We start from the raw sequence: 21,735 nt of genomic DNA, 5'->3' as shown, positions 1-21,735 counted from the left end.
TGTATTTGATTAACAACTTTTTTTTATACACATTTTTGTATGGTGATCTTAAATCATTAAAAAAATTAAATATAATTAATGAAATTTGATCAAGTGCATTCGATGTTAGTCAATAATCAGGTGATACCTAATTCATTGTGCATAATAATATGTGTAGTGGCGCATTACTAGTAATCAAGGCTCTCTAATTAATAAAGTAACTTCAATTTGTTTCTTGGGATAATAATAAAGTGAAATTTATTAAATTAAGACAAGTGTTGATAAATTGAGTTTCCAAATTAGATCTGGACCTATCAAATAAAATAATTAATAATAATAATTAATCCAAAGAATTAACGCGTGATTTGCTGATTGGTCCTTCAAATTCTCTAACTAACCGACCCGTCATATCTCCATTTGGAAAGAGAGTGTGTGCTTCTTCCGTTCCCCCTGTCACTGATTTTGACGAACAATAGAATGTACAAACAGAAACAAAAATCACTTAAACAAACCCTAACAAAAATCGATTAAAATATTCTGTAAAATTGAAAAAATAATTAAAAAAGAAACAAATCAAATGGTGAAGAAGAAAGTACCGGATTGGCTCAACAGTTCTCTCTGGTCAACCACGACCGCTCCTCCGCCGCCGGACGACGATCGCCCCCAACGCTATGCCGCTCCTAAACCGGTCGCCGCTGCCGCTTCCGCCGCCGAACCTCCCGTTCCCGTCGTTGCTCCACCGGCACCGGCTCCCACTCACGTTCATGCTCCTGTTCCTGTTCCCCCTCGGGACGTTGTTTCGGTGCAACAAGAGCCGCCAAAGCCTCAAGTCATAGTAAGCGATACCAGACCTAGCAATAGCGACAGGAATGATGATGAAAACGGGAGCTTTGTTCAGCCTCAGCTCTTGTCCGAGGTTTTATTATTTACTTTCAGTTGTTCGTAGTTTGTACATCTAAGTTAATAAAAAAAAAAGCATTTTTTTAAAAAAAATTAAAAAATTATTTTTATTTTTTGTTTGCAGCTATCGAAGAAAGTGATAAATGTGAGGGAATTGAGGAGGATAGCGATGCAAGGAATACCAGATGGTGCTGGTATTCGTTCCACTGTTTGGAAGGTAATCATTCATAATTAGTCGTCTTCTTTTTTATTGATACATTGACTAGTAAAGTAATGATGAATGATAGTGTTTTGGCAAATTGTTTGAATTTTAAGGATTCAGCTAATGTACTGATTTTTATCAGTTGTTACTGGTTTATTTACCACCTGATCGAGGGCTTTGGCCGTCTGAACTAGCTAAGAAGAGGTCTCAGTACAAGCATTTTAAGGACGATCTTTTGGTGAATCCTGTGAGTTTCTTCTTTTTTTGATGTTGCTTTTGGTTTTTGGATATGGAGCCTTTACTTCTAATTATAAGGATCATTTTAAATATAATGGAGTAGTAGCTAGAGCGAAAGCATTGCAGTATAACTGGAGTGATTTCTTGAGGTTTTCTTTTATCCAGCTGCAAGTGATGTTTTGTTCAAATGTTTTCTTTAGTAATCGCCCTTGATATTTGGGTTGTTTAACTCATCTTGAATTTGCAATTGTCAACCTTTTTGTCTAGGGATGAAATTTCGTAGGAGAATGTTGATATAAATTTTATTGTTGTTCATATTAGGAATAAGATTATTCGAGTCTGGTGCTTTGCATCAATAGGTCGGATCGTAGAAACACAGTCACTTTGACATCTTAAGTTTATGGCCATCTAATATATACTCCGTGTTGCATTAATCTTGCGAATGTTTGGCAAATGCTTCGGATTTCTAAATGTTTCTGTGGCTAGTCAGTCAGAAATCACGAGGAGGCTGGATAAATCCACAATTTATGAGAGTGAAGGGTGGAAATGTGAAAGCAGTGGATTCCTTTCAAGATCTGAAATAACCCATGATGAGCATCCTTTGAGCCTTGGGAAAAGCAGCATCTGGAATCAATTCTTTCAGGTATCATATTGACTGGAGTTGATCAGATATTAGTTCCATAGATGACCCATCTTATTGTTTTTGTTTAGTATTTTGTGAATCAGCTTCTACTTTGTAAATTTTTTTTCCCATTTTTCTTTTGGGGGGGAGGGGAGATATCCTTGGCATGGTTCATTAATGGCTTGAGCAAATACACAATGACTTTATATCGTCCTTCCATATTTCACATGTTATGCAATACGATGTTCTCTTCCTAGAAATATACCCAATGTGGCTTGATCTGGACTTGCATTAGATTTGTATTAAAATATGCCGAGATCATAGCTTATACATTGACCATGTGATATTTCAGCCATATTAAGTGGAATTTTTGTCTTCTCAAAAAAAAAAGTGGAATTTTTGTAACTTGTGCTGTTGACGTGTAATTTAGTAGTGGTACCAGGTGCATTCTTATGATATATCTGACTCCATTATGAACCTCACGTAGGACTCAGAAATCATGGAACAAATTGATCGAGATGTGAAGCGCACACATCCAGACATGCACTTTTTTTCGGGTGACTCGTCTTTTGCTACATCTAATCAGGTGTGCTGTTGTATCTGGGATTAGACTTCAACAAAAATACAAGCCATTTGGCTGACTCGTCTATGTCTCTCATCCTCAGGAGGCTCTGAAGAATATATTAATTGTGTTTGCAAAGCTAAATCCTGGCATTAGATACGTTCAAGGGATGAATGAAATTTTGGCACCTCTATATTATGTATTCAAAAGTGACCCGGACGAGGAATTTTCGGTAAGCACATTTCATTTTTGTTAACTTTTCATCCCATTCTGAAATATGTTTCTGTTTTGTATTTTAGCATATCCTGTATCTTTACCAGAGTCAGAGTTTGTAATTTTAGCTAACTTTCTCTAGGTTGTGAGAAAAAAATCTACAAGAATAATTCATGTATCCCGAAAATGCAATTAAATACTTGGTTTTTCTGGAAATGTTGTTAAATCACAACCTCAAGTAAATTATATCAAGGATTGGTCGGCCTTAAATTTTTTTTTTACTAAGTGTGAATTAAATTTGGGTTGAAACAAATGGCTTGACTATCAGTTCAGAAAGAAATTTGTCTCCTGATGTCTTTTTTGTCTTTTTTTCCTTAGGGTTTCTCATTTGCTTTTGGAGCTAGGTCTTTTGGTGGTCTTAGGACATATTACACCGTTTCGACTTTGTATAACAGAAATTTATTACTGTATAAGCTGGTCTTCTATAGATGTTACTTTGGAGGCTCATATATGCCTGTTGTCGTTGCCCGTGAAATTCGGCATTTTTAGCCAGCTCGCTTACATAGAATGTCCACCTCCACTTCCACCTCTCGGGAATCTGCATAATATTTTATATTTCATTCTTTACTGTTTAGGCTAAAAAGGTTGCTATGTTAGCAATTGCTCTTTTTCAACGTTGAAGTGTACTTATTGCTAGAGGATGTCGATATGATTTTCGAATTGCTCCTTCATCATTGTTGTAGTAGATCCAAATAGATCCAAGTTTTCTCTGTCGCCAGTCTGAAAATAGATCCTGGATGTACCCTTCTGGCAGAGACCATGTACTTACATGAATCTTTATAGAAACCTGGAGTTGCTGAAACCATATAAAGTCTACGGTGGCAGAGAAAACTTGCATCAATACAACAGAGTCAATTGTAGGCAACCACTTGTAAATAGTAAAGTTTACACTACGAATGTAAAGGAGAAAGTAAAATACTCGTACTATCTCGTCTCGTATTATGCTGTTATGTTATAGCAAAATCTGGCTGAAGTGAATGCATGTAAGTACATCTAAGAAGCTTGGGATGTATAATACTTGTGTTACTGCAATTTATCCAAACCCTTATTCTTTGTGGATAATATCTCAGTGATGGTTATCTCAACATTCATGGTCACTGATTGCATTTGCATTTTTTTCCCCTTTTTTTCCCTTTTTATGGGTAACAAACAAAAGATGATATATAAACTATAAGAGTGATGTACATGAGTTGATGGTACTACAAATCCACAAGTTGATGGTCACTGGTGTATGTTTTTCCCATAGAATTTCTGTTTGTCATTGGTTTTGTAAATTCTTATTGCTAGCTCCTTTTTCTTTTGAGTTCCTTCCCTCAAAGGATTAGCAGAATTAGAAATTTGACCGACAAAAATTAAAAAATGCAGATGATTTTTATCTTCCCTTCATGTCTACGGAATAACACTGGTTTACTTCTAGCCTGCGCTTGTGGTTCCAAAGAAAAAAAAATCAGTCTGATTCATTTATGTAATGATGTTGTTCACTTGCTAAGATATAGAGCAGTTTTATAATATAATCTGAGAGAAGAGGAATTGTGAGCCAGAGGTCATCTTATTTCAGTCAGCTTCTAATTTAAGCGGGGAGTAGTTATATCCTGCTAACAAGAAGCTCTTGGATGTTAGCATAAACTTAGAGGCTTTTTTTTTATGGTCTGAAATCTGAATAGACCTGAATTAATCCGAATTTTTAGTAAAGCTAAATGTCCGAATCTGAACGACATTTTTTTCAGTCTAAATCTCTCATAATAAGTATTATTATTACTTTTCTTAACCTAAAAATCTGAAAATCAGTACTTTTTCATTTGTGCCCATAAAAAAATTTAAATGTTAAATGAATGATAAACATCTCAACGAACATAAATAAAATAATATTTTATCATAACATATGTTATGTTTAAGTGAATAGAACCCTTTAATATTATAGATTAGAACATGTAGATCAATTTTATTGTATTTTACGATGTATTATACGAAATAATTCATAAAAATTTTAAAGATAAATAATGCTATTTTGAAGAATATAAAAAGATAAAAACAATAGTAATCTATCACTATATTATCAAAAGTTATGGAGATGAATAATTAGTTAGTTTTATTTAGGTAAGCACGAAAATAAATTAATTCGATAGGGATAATTTGGGTCATTTAGACTTTTTAGATTAACCAAAAAGCTAAAAAAATTGGTTTAATAACTTAATGAAAGAAAATTTTCATTAGGTTGAAAAAAAGGAACAAACATAATGACTTATCTGATTGAAATTAAGTTAATTAAGTCAATAAGTTAAAAAAATAAAGGCCCCTTGAAGTGGATCAGATATATTGTCATCATAATTTTATGTGGTCAATTTTATTTTAATTTTTTAATCATTTTTCAATTAAGTCTTGCAGGTTTCGGCTGAAGCAGACACATTCTTTTGTTTCGTTGAGTTATTGAGTGGATTCCGGGATAATTTTTGTCAGCAACTCGATAACAGTGTTGTGGGAATCCGATCTACAATCACAAGGTTGTCACAGCTTTTGAAGGAACATGATGAAGAGCTTTGGCGTCACCTTGAGGTCACAACCAAAGTAAGATGTAATTTGAAATATAAGTTTGATGCATTTTGGCAACATAATTTTTTTTTTTTTTTAAAAAGAAATTTCCTTGTTTCAAATTTATTACGTTAAGGATTTAGTCAAATACTCCTAAAATATTAGTACCTTTTATTTAGAAGCACAATCCAATATAGATGAACAATCATTCTACTTTCATTTCACAGTAGATTTACTGATTTGGCATGATTGGGTTTACCACGTTGTCCCTATGTACTCCTAAACTTGGAAGAGGTTGTGGTTTAAAACTGTATATGCAGGAACAGGTTTGTTTTTAAGTGTTGGCGGGTACAGATTGCTAGGGTTAAATAGTTTCTAGTTTTAGATGTTCTCTGTGTCTCTTTTCTATTAATACAGATTTCATAGTTTTCTGGTGAGACTTAAATAGACTTAAAATATATGTGTTGACTGCATGGTTTTTTAGTTTGGTGTAGACTATTGAGATGCTATTCTGTTAAATTTCAGTTCCATGAACTCCTATGTTAAATTTCAGCTCCATTCTCCTTTTTTGTTGCATTAGTTCTAGTTTTTAATTAATTCTGCACTGTAACTAGGATTTTCGAAGGGGCTGTTAGTCATTTAGAGATAATGTTATCTTTTGGTCAACTGATCATTTCAAATGCCTCACGGGTCTGTCTTATGACAGGTCAACCCCCAATTTTATGCATTTAGGTGGATAACTCTGCTCTTGACGCAAGAATTCAACTTTGCAGACAGCCTTCACATTTGGGACACACTTCTAAGTGACCCTGACGGCCCCCAGGTAGGACTGATGTTTTTTCTCTTTATATTTTCCTGTTTAATCTTGTTGATATTATGGAAGGATGCCATGTTCTTGGAACTGCGAAATGTAATAATTGATCCTTTATAAAAGCAATTGCCCTTGGGAGCTTTGATGAAAAAAACCATGAACTTAGTTTGTGGAACCATCGACATACTTTCCTTTCCTGTTAAAGTTGCTACTGGGTATTCAAATCTGTCAGCCATTTAACTCCAATTATTTCTTTTTTTCCTTCTCTTATGGGTAAACAACTGGAGCATCATGGATTGCTCATGCTAGGTGATGAGTGGACCACTATCAGGGTTTCATAATTTTGAAACTAGAGAATAATGTGTAGTCTTACGAAACTCTGACATATTGCAGGAGACTCTGCTTCGAGTATGCTGTGCAATGCTGATTCTCATTCGGAGGCGTCTCCTAGCAGGGGATTTCACCTCTAATCTCAAGCTACTCCAAAATTATCCACCAACAAACATAAGCCATCTGCTCTATGTTGCAAACAAGTTGCGTACCTTAGGCTAATTTTTTAATCCTCTCCCTTCTTTTTTTTTTTTTTTTAATGTTTCTTTATCCTTTTGCCTTCTCCCCTTTACATCTGTTTGTTATTCTCCATTTAATGTTTGTATATTACTGGATGTAAATGTTGGTGGATAGTAATGGCTAACATGCAGGGATATATGTGTTTTTCATTTTTTTCCCCCACCTCACTTATGTTAGTTGTTTTTTTTTTTCCATGGAATTGACATTTCTTTGATTCAAGATTGGATTATCTCTCGATTAATATTTACTTTTGTGTAATATCACGTGGCATGCTTAATGTTAAGTTTTTCGGATGCTTCAATATATATATTTTTATTTTGTATCCATTTTTCAGAAATGTGATTAGATTATACACCTTGCAGCACGGCTTTAGCAGCCCAGTAGCCTTTTTCCCAATTGTGTAATAAATTACTAAATTACCTTTACATGTTATTTAATTTTAATTTCATCCCCTCATTTTTTTAGCTAAATTTCAAATCGATTTTTCAATAAAACAAACCCTGGACACCCATTTTTACGTTCTTGTCAGCACGATTTTGATATTGGTAGTTCTCATCGATGCGATTTCGACATTGATAGTTCTCATCGATGTGATTCCGACACCGGTCATTCGTAATACACCTATGTTCTTCTATCTTTGTGTTTGACAACTCAAGGAAAAGTGCATTTTCCTTTACCTGTTGTTCAGTTTTCCTTTACTCTGTTACATGCAATTTGCCCATGGTCGTAACTTTTTATTTTCTTCCTTTTTCGTTCATAATGTGCTGGAGGGAGCTTTTGTATAGAGTAAATTATTGGGTGATGGAGATGTTAAGTGAATCTATGAATGCTAAAGATGGAGATGTTGAGCGAATCTATGAATGCTAAAGCTTAAATTAATATATATTAGATTAATTTAAAGTTATTGTAACGCCATTTTGTTTTTGTTTTTTTAAAAGCACGCATGAAGGCATTACAATGGAAATATTTATAAGATTTTTATAATTAATTACATTTTAATTTTATTATTTTATGTTGTATGATCTTCATTAGACATATTTATTATAATTTATTTCTTCAATTAGAATTTATTTATTTTCATTGTTAAATTATTTTATTTTAAAAACTATTTATTACAACTTGTGCAGAAAAATAAATTTGATTGATTAAATATTCATTTAATTTGTCAAAGTAATAAACGTGATCATATGTTAATATAATAATTCAAAGTATGAAAAATAATTTGATTAATTAACAGTTGAAAAATAATGTTATTTGAAATTAATTATTACAAATATTCATCACTTCCACTCCATAGTTATTAAAATCTACTAAATATCATCAGTTTCTACTCCACAGCTATTTCTTTTACTCTACAGCAGGTACAGCTTAAAAGTTACAATATTTCACTTTCAAATGAATCCCAACTAGTCCAATGCATGGTTTTTTTTATCCTTTTTAATGGTTGGTTATTATTAAATTAATTTACTAAATGGACGCCAATGCTACTCCAAATAGAATTATTATTTTTTTAACAAAACGTGTGAATGATTGGTGATTAATAAAATAAAAAAATAAAGAACATATTATATTATGACTAACAATATTTGAAATGATTACAATGAGTCAATAATATGCTACTCTAGAGTTGGCCAATAAGCCGTGCTCAGGCATGACATGGACAGTGATTGAGCACAACATAATGACACTTTTTTTTAATATTTCTTATTTATTTTTTTATTTTGTTGTAGTAAAATAAAATACGAATTTGAAAACACAAGTTCAAACTTTAAAAATTAAATTTGAAATTTTACATTATATTCTATTTTCAAATTTATTTCTTAAAAAATAATTCCCTACTCACATTGATAGATTTATTGAATGAGTTCATCTAAATTTAATTGAATTATTTGAATCCATATTGATGATTTAAACTTTAAATAATAAATAAAAATATTACTCCTACTCAATTAGATTAAAATAATATTATTTAAGAGAAAATAAAATAAAATAATCAACCATTGTCAAGGATTATTTCTCAAACATTTTTTCTAATTGAATTGGAGGAAGGGTTGCAAAAGCTTGAGTGCAAGCTTTGCAAAACCATTTATTGCTATATGTCCCACAATAGTACCGGAAGCTTAAAACATAATGTTAATCGTTGTCTATCTCGATTTGAATTTATTAACGCGCATAATTGTTGTTTTATTTATTTTTGAGCTTACGTTTTCAATTATCTAATCCATAAGTTGATGTTATTTATCGTTTATCGTTGATCAAACATCAACATTTATTATTGCAAACTAATTTAATTTATAACTTAACTGTAATCAAATTTAGCAACTTTAAATCTAGTATCAATTTGTCAAATTACAATTAAAATTGGAGTTGTATAACTAATTAGCGTTTTATATTTTTAAAATTAAAAATTTTGCTATCAAATTAGAATTAAATTTTTATTATTTAATGAATCACATTATTTTTTTTAATTCTTATAAAAGTTATGGTATGTTTTTAATTCTTAGTTCTATTAAAAGAAATTAGTATATTTTAAATTAATGAATTATTAAAAACACTATAGTTTATTATTTATATATTATTATTTTATTTTCTTGACATTTAAATTTGTTTTGCCAAGTGGAATATGGACATATAATTTTTCACTTGAACCAAGAAAATCGAAAGAAAATAAGAAGCTATATTTAAAAAATTATATGCCCATATCCACTTGGCTCAAGAAATCTAATTGTCAGGAAAGTATAGTAACAATATATAAAGACTAAACTATGTTAGCGTGAAATATTGTTGGCATGCTTGGCACAGAAAGGGCTGTGCCGTGCCGGGCCAATTTGTTGGCCATCTCCAATTTTACATTGATGAGTGAATTCTTCCACATAATGGGTCAATAGTATGTTACAAACTGAGTGAATTTATCTTTAAGAAAGATAAATAAGTTAAAAGTGACAATAAGCTCATATATTAAGCCTTAACTTAGCAATATAAGACTTAATTAAAGTCGTTACATTCAATCATACAAAGCTCCCCAATTTACTCCGTCCATGACGAGGCCCTTCCTTAAAGAAGGCTTGCTACCAATTATTAAGTACATAGTACATACATTGAGTACAACTCGTCTTCAAAATCCCGCCTGGAAAAGAGGACCCAAATGCTTATAAGTTCACGCGTTAAACCATTAACTTAGCGATGTATTTAAATGATAGTTGATTATACACCATTGTGGGGATCATTCTATGATGCTTTCATTAAAGTTACGGTATCAATACTGTAATTAAATATAAATTATATAAATAAAACATAAAACTTGTAAATTCAACATTAATTATGAAATAAAACATAAATTTTAGAAATTAAATATAAAACTTGTAAATAGAAGGTAAAACGAGTAAATTAATATAAAATTAGTAAATTGATGTATTATTAGTAAATAAGACAAAGACTTGCAAATATAACATAAAACTCGTAAATAAACATTAAGTGTAAAATAAAAACATAAATTTTAAGAATTAAACATAAGATTTGTAAATCAAAGATAAAACAAGTATATTAATATAAAACTAGCAAATTGATATATTACTATTAAACAAAACAAAAACTTGTAAATATAACTTTAAAAAAAGTATATCAACATTAACTATAAATATAAAATATAAATTTTGGAAATGGAACAAAAGACTTGTAAAGAAAAGATAAAACAAGTAAATTACTATAAAACTGATAAATTGATATTTTATTGGTGAATAAAATAGAAACTTATAAATATAATATAAAACTAGTAAATCACCAGTAAGCGCAAAATAAAATATGAATTTTGGAAATGGAACTTAAAACTTATATAGATGGAAAGTAAAACAAGTACATTAAGATAAAACTAATAAATTAATGTATTAATGGTAAACAAAATTAAAACTTTGCAAATATAACATAAAATTGGTAAATCAATACCAACTATAAAATAAAATATAAATTTTGGAAATGCAATATAAGACTTGTAAAAAAAGGTAAAATAAATATATTACTATAAAACTGGTAAATTGATGTGTTATTAGTAAATAAAACGAAAACTTATAAATATAACATAAAACAAGTAAATCAACATTAAGTGCAAAAATAAAACATAAATTTTGTAGATTAGGCCTAAGACTTATGAATAAAAGGTCAAATAAATAAATTAATATAAGAGTTACTGCAAAAACAAAAATCATAATCGTAAAATAAGAACTCATTATAATGTTTTTTACCTTATATATTTATTGACTTTTTTAATTTAAATTGAATAATGATTGTTTTGCATTTATGTAATATGTATAATGTTTTATTAAGGATGAAAATTTATTCTCAAAATCGGATTTTTTTTTTAAATATATTATTTTAATATCTTTCATAGTTGTTGTAAGATGACGTTATTTTGCATATTTCTATACTTCCTTAACAACCCTAAATGTCCTGTAAGTACCAATAAAAAGGTTTGAAACTATATGAAGTATATATAAAATCAAAATTAGATGTAATTTTATTGATATATCATATATGCGTCTAGTAATATAAGAATATTTGTTTTAGTTTTGCTTGATCCATATCAAGATAAATAATTGTACTTAATTAACTTGTGTAATATATAGATATTATTATAGAAAATGGGAAAAAATATACAAATGTCCTAGAATAAATATAGAATTTATGGTTAAATCAATTCAATAAAACTTATTACCTTTTTTTTCAATAAATTTTTTTTGTTTAACTAATGAGTTAAGGGTCGGGATATCCCCGCCCTCCGAACCGTACGTGAATTTTTTTTCTTTGTTTAATTACAGAAAATATTTTTTGTAAATAAATAAATATTTTTCACTAAAATTCTATAAAAACAATGTTAATTTTTTAAATAATTAATAATCTTTTATGAATTTACTATTTTTATTTTATATTTACTAATTCTATATAAAATTATAGCATTGATGCCGTAATTTTCATTTCAGCGTTATAAAATTTTCCTGCGGTTATTTATTTTGACGGGCTCCTCTGAACGAGATTTATCAACATGTGTTCATCCGTTTGCTCCTTTCTTTGTTTAATTAAAGAAAATATTTTTTGTAAATAAATAAAATATTTTTCACTAAAATTCTATAAAAAGAATGTTAATTTTTTAAATAATTAATAATCTTTTATGAATTTACTATTTTTATTTTATATTTACTAATTCTATATAAAATTATAGCATTGATGCCGTAATTTTCATTACAGCGTTATAGAATTTTCCTGCGGTTATTTATTTTGACGGGCTCCTCTGAACGAGATTTATCAACATGTGTTCATCCGTTTGATCCTAAATGCATCTTCTACACATTGTGCTGATATTTACCGAGTGCTTGCACTTTTGTGATTGGATTTCCATTTTTATCTTTCCCCCTTACACAGAATTAGTATATTTGCTCGTGATAAACATTAATTGTTCAATAAATAATCTCTTTACATATATATAAAGACATCCTGGCCAGATTATGACTAATTCTGCTCATCATCTGCATCTGCTGGCCAAATATGTATTAATATTTGAAATAAGAATTGAACCCTGAGAATTCGGTGATTCAATTCCTCGACAAATCATACAACAGGACTGAACATTCAGTTAAGGTGCTTGTTTTTACAGAAATGAGGTGTGGTGAAGTCAATCAATATCATACAGTATAAAATATTCCTTTTGTACACAAAGTTTAGGTTGTATGTTGAGACTGGCACTACACTATATAAGGTTGCCCCGTTCTTGTCCAAATGATAACCAGTTGATTGAGGTCCCAGTAATGAATCTGCAGAGACCAAAACTTCTATTTAGCATTCAATTTAAATGATCCGATTATGGAACACATGAGATAAATCTAGAAATCAGAAACTATGTGCATAGTTCCCTAAATGCAGGATATATGATTGGAAACTGGAAGGAAAAGGCATGAACTGAAAATCTATAATCATTACCTCTCCAAAAAAAAAAAAAAAAAAAAAAATCTACAATTATTTATATCACAAATGTAACTAAACTTGTGCGACCCAGCAACTTGAAATAAAATTGTATATCTTAATAGTTTCTTCAAAACACCACAACAATTATGCTCCTACTATTTATCTTAGGTGTTTGTTCAACACAATCATCAAAAGCGAAATAATCTTAACATAATTCTATGGAAACATGAAATGTGATTAGATAAGAGTAGTAGTAATCTAAGATTTTACAGATAAATTGCAAACTAAGACAATATATTTTTTTTAATAACCTAGTTTCAATTCTGGCCAGCTGTTACTTCACAAAACTCTAATTCTTTTGCTACTTGTGCTACGTCTATAAACTGAGGCTCTTTTTTCTATTGATTGGGTTTGGGCTTGGGTTAGAGAAATCGCAAAAGAACTAGGTTTTGTGAAGGAGGTTGGCTAGGGTTTGTAGTTGGCAGGTGGCTGGCTACAAGAATGCAAAGCAGTGTTGGGAGGATTTGGGGAAGCCATATCGACATGAGAAGAGTGTGACGGGGATGTGAAGTCTGCTGGGTTGCATGGTGGCGGCTCGTACCTGAGGGTGCAAGCTGGGTTATAAGAGATGGATGACGGTTGGTGTGCAAAAGGTGGCTGTTGAGATCCTGGGAGTGATGATACGTGTTCGTCAGCCATGTGAAGATGAGTGGGATCTGTTGGTGGCTGCAAGGACGAAGAATGTGGCTGATGGGGATGAATTTGTGGCAGCTGGCTAAGGTTTTTTGATTCACGCAGGTTTGATGCAGGTGAGACGGACGACGTTGATGAGAGTTAGTGAACATGGCGGCTGGACAGTGTCTGAAAGGTGGAAATGGCAGAATCAAGTGGCTGTAAATCACCAAAGAGGTGGCTAAAGTGGTGGTGTCGACTTGAGAAGCATGAAGGGAGGGAAGCTGCGATCTACAGGTTTTGAGTGGTGGGTATTGCGACTGGCGGAGGGCCTGCCATTCAGTGGGGAGTCGGCCGGTATCTTGGGGAAACCCCAGGTGATGGCAGAGACACCACTGGCGGACGGTGAGGTCATAACAGCTAGCCAAAAGTGAAACTAGGCTGTTGGGGGGAAAAAAAAAAGTGTCCTAGGTGGCATTTATTTTTCCATTTGAAATCTAAATAGACTTGAATTAGCCTAAATTCTAAATCTGAATGACATGTTCGGTTTTTTTTTTTTTTGAATTGCTCAAAATAAATATTAAGTTGTTTTTTTTTAACTTAAAAAAGTCTGAAAAATAATATTTTACATTTATAACAAATTGTAAATGTTGAACAAATAATAAACATTTCAAAGAATTTAAATAAGATAATATTTTATCATAACATAAATCATGTTCAATTGAATACAACATTTTATATTCTAAATTAGTATATGTTAATCAATTTTATTCTAGTTCTTGATGTTTTATATGAAAAATATTCATAAAAATTATGAAGATAAATAATGTTAATTTCAAGAAAATAAAAAAATAATAGTCTATTACAATATTATCACAAGTTATAAAGATGGATAATAATACAAATTATTAAAATTTTATTTAGGTAAGGATGCTAATTAATTAGATAGGAATATTTTGAAGAATACCTTTTTATAACATTATTAAAACATTTTTAGATTAAACAAAAAGCTAAAAAAAAGCTTAATGACTTAGTTATTGAAAATTTTCATTTAAGTCAAAAAAACAATCGAACTTAATGACTTAACAAATTGAAATTAAGTCAATTAAGTCATTAAGTTAAAAAAAAAAAAGAAAACCAAACAGCTCCTTACTTTGTATATTTCTCTGTAAACTCCTAGATTAGTACTACTACTATTTTCTAATCATGTTTCGATATAAAAATTATCAAAGACCAACATTCGAAACTTACCTTCAATTTTCTCTTTTAGCTCTCCCAAAAAAAAAAAAAAAAAAACTCACTTCAATTAATACAACTTTTATGATGTTGAGCAAGATCACTTTAAAATATCAACCAAAATCAAGATAATTGAAACTCAAAGGGCTTCCATAAATTTGCCCTAAAGCTCTTCTTCCTCTTCTCTCAACCCACTTCTTCTCCTTGCTAAAAACAAGATATCATTTTCATTTTACACTTAAAAGCTAGGGTTAGCTAAGAGTTGAAAAAGACTTAAACACGCCTAGCTTAATGAAGTGACTAAAGTACCACTAAGCAATTGGGGTTTTACAATCTACCTCCTTAAAAGAATTTCGTCCTCAAAATTAACTTTTAAACCTCAATATCACTTATGATCCACAAAATCATATAAAGATCTAAATGAAACTATAATACCTCAAATATATATTTCTTGGCAATAAATTATGAAATGTAAAGGTTTGGCATAAACCTAATTCCAATCATCCCTACTATCAAGTCTACAAAATAAAAATAAAAATCAATCATCCAAATGAAACGCCCTGATCAACTAATAAAATCCCTCCCAAGCAATGTGGGATGTCACAATCATCCACACATATTTGGATAGGAGTGCTTTGATATCAATTATAAGACTGAGTCCACTAGTAAAAAAAAAATTTACTTTGGGTTTCACGCCCGCATTTTTCACCCTCATGGTCTTGTTGTTGGTGTGGACCCAATCCGTCATAAACTCATTGTGATTTCATTGTAATACCCCCAATTGCTTAGAGATATTTTAGTCGCTTTATTAAGTTCAAGGTATTTTAGTCTTTTTTTAACCCTTAGCTAACCCCAACTTCTTAGCATTAAAAGAAAATGTTGTTTTGTTTTTAATAAGGAAAGGAATTGAGCAAAAAGAGATGCGGATGAAGAGCTTAAGATTCATTAAAGGCCTTTGGGTTTCAATTGTCTTGATTTTGATTGATATCTTAGAGTGAACTTATTCAATAACATCCAAGTTGTATGAATTGAAGGTAGTATTGTATTGAGAGAGACAAAAGAGAGAAGATTGAAACTAAGTTTCTATTCTTAGTCTTTGATAATTTTTATAGAGAAGCATGATTAGATAAGAATAGTATTAGTAATCTAAGATTTTACAGAGAAATATGCTGGCAATGGGTCTTTCTAATGGTATTAGAGCCACTCCCAACCAGAAGTGTGCGAATGGTCACAGCTAGCAAGATGCAGTGTCCAAAAAGAGTAGATTGTGACATCCCACATCATTTGGGAAATATACGAGCGATACGATTATAAGGATGATCACCCTTAGACTAGAAGAGGCCTTTTAGGTGGGCTTGGTGTCACGGGATGATAATTTTGCGCAGCAAAATCCCGTGCGGCACTTGAGCGACCTTAGTGCGCAAGTCGCCAAGTAAGCCTTGATTACTCCCCAAACAAGCCAAGCACACACTTGTAGAAAATGTTATAGGAAGCAAGAGTGGGATGGCCAAGTATGATTGTATTATACACACTTAGAATAATTACAAGGGTGCTTGTACAAGAGAGCTTGTGTGCTTGTGTGCTAGTGTGCTAGTGTGCTAGGTGTGTTGTGTGGGTGTGTTGGTGGTGGTGCAAATGATGGGTGCTCACCCATATTTATAGGGAGTGGAGTGCTTAATTCTAGATTGCTCTACTACAAGTGGCAAAATATTTAAGGACCCAAGTAGTGAGTCCTAGAATGTTCTAGTGTATGTGTAATATGTAGAGAGTTCTAGATCTCGGGCCGGGCTTGTGTTGCTAAGCGCACCACGGCTAGTTAGGTGTCTTGGCGGCCCATTTCTAAGCTAACCCCACTTCTAAGTGTGCCCGCTTTGAGTGCTAAGTGAGCCCGCGTGCGCAAATTAACCTCCGATCGTAGAGTTTTGAGCGGCCCGTAACATTAGGCCCATAATAAAAACAAAACCCTAAGGGTAAAGGATGCGTGTGTGAAGCCCAAAGTGGAAAAAAATCTTACTAGTGGGCCTATGAACAAAATTCATATTTGCTTTTAGCATTTTCACCTTCACTCTATTTCTGAAAATCGAATTCTTATGGTTCATCAAAATTTTCTAATATGCTAATCTTTCTATTAGTAATCTAAGTCATCAAGTTTCATTTCAGCTTTGCCTACATGGTTGGATCGTACTTGGGGGCGTTTGGCACCCCTCATTACATGAGGTTGCATTGCTAATGTTTGCACAATGTAGCCACTTACTGCATTAGCTAAACCCAACTAGGAGTCAAGTTTAGCTATCAAGCACCCCTCATTACATGAGGTTGCGTTGCTAATGTTTTCACAATGCAGCCACTTACTGCATTAGCTAAACCCAACTAGGAGTCAAGTTTAGCTAATGCGGTAGTTGCCACATTAATTTTTTAATATAATATTATATAATATTCCTTTTTTCTTTATTTTTACATTATAATTATTGATATAAATTAATAATTTATTATTTAATAATATTAAAATACTAATGTATAAAAATTAATTATTTTAAAATAATTTCATATAACTAATAATAAATATTTAAATATGAATAAATTTTGAATAATATTAATTTAAAATAAATCGTACTATAAACAATGATAAAAAATATTACTACATATATTACCGTACGTATTGCACCAAACATGATATTGCATTACAGTTTAATACACCTTAATGTAATACACCATGATGTTATATAACTAATGCAATATTGTGTGCCAAACGCACCCTTAATGTACTGTCATTTAAATTTAAAAGCTATAAAGAAAATTCAAAACAGGGAAAAAAAAAAGGTACCACAAGCACTAGCAAAATATATCTAAACCAATATAAAGCAGCATAATGTACACATCTCAGATATGACACGTACCTGAAAGGCCGAGCGTAGCATTTAAAATCCACTCCCTTTTCCAATTTAATATGTAATGCTTATTATCCGGAGATTGGCAAACGCAAAGGTTTGAAGAAAGAATCTTATCTTTTTAGTATAGATGTTGAGAAATTTCCTTGGGTCAACGATTGCGAATTACTTCTTGCTTCACTCTCCAAACGGCTGTTTAGAATATCCAACACATTGTCTGGTGGGCATTCATCAGTAGGGTTCTGTGCTGATATTTGACAGAAACATTCAGGCCAAGAATTTGTATAGAAAGATTCAGGTGGGACCCGCTTGTGAGGTCCACCAAAGTTTGTTTTGAGCATGACATGCCTTACAGCTTCCTCAAACCCAGCTGTTTGCCCATTCTCCCTATCAATAAAAATTGGGGCAAGACCTTTCCTGTCAGGTCTGATTGTAGTCCGGAAGCCATAGTAGAGACGGTGGCCCAGAAGATTGTTGGCAAAGTTGCTTGGTCCATCATATGTTGGCATAAAAATATCAGAGAGGAGGCAAACCATGTAATCCACAGCCGACCCTAACAATCCTCTGGTGTTCGTAACTAGCTCCTCCGAAGGATCCACAGAACTGTGATTCTCAAGGTGAGGAAACAATGCCCGAAACGGTTTCATGAATTTCTCTCCACCAAATAGTTCACCAGCAGCTAGGTAAATCTTGGTAGAATTATCAAACCCCATAGCACGTAGGATAAGACCAACCTGCAGAGTGAAGAGAGGAAAAAATTGTATGTATTGCATGATTTGCCAATATTGAAAATAAAAAGTGTGCAATGTAAAAGTTGCCCTGGAGTTCTTAATCTTTCATCTCCTTGATGAACTCAATTAATTGTCGTTAAAAACAAACACTAATAGAAAGCAACAGATAAGGGAAATGATAAACAAAAGAAGAATCACCTCTTCTGGAGTTAATGGGCATTTCCCAATGGCCCTTCTTTCTTTATAAACAAGTTTCTTTTCTTTAAAATTTTCTTCTCGATACTTCTTCAATATTCTTTGCTGCTCTGGCTTAAATATATCAAAGCACCTGCAAATCATTCAAATCCTATTGCTCAGCACTCTTAATTGTAGATCAAGTAATACATCAAAATACATCTTGTGCATCCTGAAACCCTAACCCACGTGAATAATTGTCTCCAGAAAGTAGGATATATTAAATAGGAACATACCCAGCAAATGCTAGCATATCCATCTCAAAACGAAGATGTATTGACATGAAATGACCTTCTGCACGGAGTTTATCAACTATCGACTCACTTAACTTCATTATATTTGGCTTGAATCTTAAAGCATGATAGTTAACTCTGCATCTCAGTCGCTGATACTCAGGGTTGTCTATTTCTTCAGCTAATCGATGGGAAAAGGGAGTCAAATAAATAGCACCGTGTTTCTTCATCTGTTCCATAGCTTCTGTCAAATACCAACTGATGGGAGCATCTCTAGGCGGCCGAAGCTGAGTTAAGAAAGAGCAATTAAAAGTTAAAATTTCTTAAATTTTCAGAATAAATCATTACTGGCAGATTTTACTTCATGGACACTACAATTGCATATACTCAATTCCTACCTGATAAGCTTTTATTTTCTTGGTTTTTCCATTTTTGTGAATTTCTGGTATGCTTTCCACAATTTGAACATCATATCTCAAGGTCTGAATAAAATGCTCAACATCATAGATGCCCTGGAAACCACTGTTCACAACAAAATAGCATAACCTCAATTATTTTATTTTATTATTTTTTATATAAACATAAGTATCCTATTCACAAAGAGAAAGAGAGAAGAACAAGAGGTCCACAAGGTCAACAAAAACAGTCCATTAAAAGCTAAACTACCAGCTTACAGTGCAATAATACTGATCTCATCTACGGCCCAAAGAGGACACCAAGTACAAAATTTCAAATCTAAAGATGGAGGGTATTCTGAAAGAGCTTCATCTCGCAAATAGCTATTAGTTGGGTGCATGTCCTTTGTTGAAAGAGATAATTTCATCAGGTATCTCTAAAAAATCATAATACTAGAAAATGAATTTTACGTAAGCGGTGCTGTAGTGGCTTTCCCACAATTTGTTGCCCATCTATGCCAAAAGGCGTAATCTGACAATCACAATTAATCTTTAACTTAACAGATTGCAGTATTTTGCTACCTAGAGATGTCCATTAAGAAAGTGAAACCTACTGTGCAAACTAGTAAGATATTTTAAACAATCAAAAAGATTAAAAAAGTAGAAAAGAATTAAAAACACTGAGAACAAGATACCTGTCATCATGCCAGAAGGAGTTTGCATCCAATTCAGGCAGCACAAGTGTAGCATTCATGATTCTGGCAGCAAGAACCGCATTACAGATCTAGAACATCGATAAGAATACATGTTAATTACACAAATTAACCCCATCAAATCCAAAACAAAGAAATCCATTAAATAGGTAAGATTATCAATTAAAAGTTCTACCACCATTTAACTCATTCTTTCAATCTTTTAAAAAAATCCAGCTTAGCGACATCAAAAAAAAAAAAAAAATTCATTTGCATTATCAAAAATTTACAAAATGGAAAAGGAAAGGATAAAGAAAAGAAGAAAACATGGAGCGACTGCAAGAAGTAAAATGTTAATCTCTCTTTTCCCCAATAGAATTATTAAGAGAAACTCTCTTTCCCCCGATAGAATTATCAAGAGAAACCCTTGCATAGGTATATCTATAATATATTTCACAGGAAGAATGGGGTACAAACCGCAGTACGCTGTTGATTCAGACCACCATTACAACGAACACGCAGATAACCATTGCTCTCTTGTGGGGGAGCTGCCACGATTTAAAGAGTATAGAATAGTGTAATCAGAATTAGCTGAAATGTATCTCTCAATAACCTAGTGCTTCTGACATCTATTTTAGAAAATTTAAAAGGAAAAAAAGATTTTTAAAAATTAATCAAACAAAAAAAAAAAAAAAAAAAGAAACACCATACGGGGCCAGACAGATCTTGGAGCAGATGAAGGCCTCCAACCGCCAGATTTAGCACTTCCCCAGAGTTCTTCTACATTGATCTGCTTAAGCATGGCAACAAAAGAATAGATAAGCTATGAGGAAAAAAAATTATGCGAAGCAAGCTCACAGAAAGGAAAGGAGCTTAATATAACATGTTTCTGCAATTATATATTTATGTTCAAACAAATTGCATTTACTCTATCCAGTGTCTCGTGGATCCATATTCCATGTACGAAGTTCATGAAACTGACATATCTTCAAAAGAGTCCCCAAAAAGATGCAGCAAGATGCTAGTGTAGTGAATTTAATTGCAGCGGTTATAAGCACAACACTGATACCTCAAAAGGAGCAGGACCTATATCTATCACATATAGTAGATCTCTTACAGGCCTAAGGTAAATTACTGAAAGAAAAAGAAAATATAGTCAATAGAAAAGCTTCATATGTTTCTGTAAGCATACACCTAGTCACTGTTTAAAACAAAAACAGATCAGCAAACATTCCTTGCATTTTCTAAACATTTTTGCTAAAAGCAAAAGCAAATCACTTCCAATTGAAAATTTCACTACTACAGATTCATTGGTGAGTAGTTAAATTAAACTTTTAATATTATTGACCTTCATATTTTTCATAATTAACCTCAGTTCATATAAAATAATAAAATATCCTACTTCACTAATTCCATTGATACTTTCGATTCATTTTCCTGCATTTTCTCAGCAGCCAAACAAACAAGCAAACAACTTTAAATCACTTCTAACGTAACTAAAGTAACCTTCGATGGAGAGTAGGATCCGTGACCTCCGCCAATAGTAGTAGCAGAATACAAGAGACAGAGAGTGCAGATCAGTAGAACAACAACCGCAATCGATAACTTCCCTACCATTCCTTTCAATCCTCCTTGCTTCCCGTGCAATCTGTGGTGGCCATACCTGCAAAGAATTGAACAAATCAATCAATATTAATAAATGATAAATAAATTAATTAAATATTGAATTTTTGTTTGTTTAGATGGAAAATTTTTAAGTTTCCGGGAAAATAATTTGTTTGTACCTCCTCATTGTTTGGAGATCTGATGATGATGAAGCTTCTTTCTTCTTGTATGTCGTGGCTACTGTACTGCTGTTGTTGAGCTAAAGCACTTGTAAATTGTAATGTTGTTCCATCAAGTCAGTGAGAAAATGTTAAATCTGAGAATTAGGTGTTGGACTTGGCGGTGGGATGATGGGTAGATTGGGTATGGGATTTGATGGTACTGCTGGGTCGACCCATTTGGGCATGTTTGG

The 21,735-nt window shown here is 32.2% G+C and overlaps 2 protein-coding genes across 2 annotated transcripts; one reads left to right on the top strand and one right to left on the bottom strand.

The window, feature by feature from the left end:
- The first annotated feature begins 433 nt into the window (after positions 1-433).
- LOC18032029 (TBC1 domain family member 13) lies at positions 434-6,876 on the top strand. Its single transcript, XM_006420914.2, has 9 exons — positions 434-895; positions 1,004-1,096; positions 1,224-1,328; positions 1,809-1,961; positions 2,428-2,526; positions 2,606-2,734; positions 5,161-5,340; positions 6,011-6,127; positions 6,509-6,876. The coding sequence occupies exons 1-9, from the start codon at positions 557-559 to the stop codon at positions 6,665-6,667; spliced, it is 1,374 nt and encodes a 457-aa protein (XP_006420977.1). The 5' UTR covers positions 434-556; the 3' UTR covers positions 6,668-6,876.
- A 5,287-nt stretch (positions 6,877-12,163) lies between these two features.
- On the bottom strand, positions 12,164-21,735 carry LOC18032524 (O-fucosyltransferase 1). The gene is made up of 10 exons (XM_006420912.2): positions 21,503-21,735; positions 21,225-21,381; positions 20,430-20,508; positions 20,196-20,266; positions 19,722-19,810; positions 19,030-19,153; positions 18,635-18,918; positions 18,363-18,492; positions 17,443-18,167; positions 12,164-12,486 (listed from the first exon to the last, which is right to left on the bottom strand). The coding sequence occupies exons 1-9, from the start codon at positions 21,508-21,510 to the stop codon at positions 17,547-17,549; spliced, it is 1,563 nt and encodes a 520-aa protein (XP_006420975.1). The 5' UTR covers positions 21,511-21,735; the 3' UTR covers positions 12,164-12,486; positions 17,443-17,546.

Source organism: Citrus clementina, unplaced genomic scaffold, assembly GCF_000493195.1.
Source record: "Citrus clementina cultivar Clemenules unplaced genomic scaffold, Citrus_clementina_v1.0 scaffold_9, whole genome shotgun sequence".
Classification (NCBI taxonomy): domain Eukaryota; kingdom Viridiplantae; phylum Streptophyta; class Magnoliopsida; order Sapindales; family Rutaceae; genus Citrus; species Citrus x clementina.
Note: the sequence above shows the minus strand (reverse complement) of the source record. Positions and strands in the feature narration are given on the sequence as shown.

What these genes read in the sequence shown, in the direction of transcription:
- LOC18032029 (XM_006420914.2), top strand. Translation starts at nt 557, where the DNA reads ATGGTGAAGAAGAAAGTACCGGATTGGCTCAACAGTTCTCTCTGGTCA. An exon ending in TCTGGAATCAATTCTTTCAG is followed by an intron (nt 1,962 to 2,427) that starts GTATCATATTGA and finishes AACCTCACGTAG; the next exon opens with GACTCAGAAATCATGGAACA. An exon ending in GTGACCCTGACGGCCCCCAG is followed by an intron (nt 6,128 to 6,508) that starts GTAGGACTGATG and finishes GACATATTGCAG; the next exon opens with GAGACTCTGCTTCGAGTATG.
- LOC18032524 (XM_006420912.2), bottom strand. An exon ending in AGAAAATAAAAGCTTATCAG is followed by an intron (nt 18,919 to 19,029) that starts GTAGGAATTGAG and finishes TTCTTAACTCAG; the next exon opens with CTTCGGCCGCCTAGAGATGC. An exon ending in GCCCATTAACTCCAGAAGAG is followed by an intron (nt 18,168 to 18,362) that starts GTGATTCTTCTT and finishes TTCACTCTGCAG; the next exon opens with GTTGGTCTTATCCTACGTGC.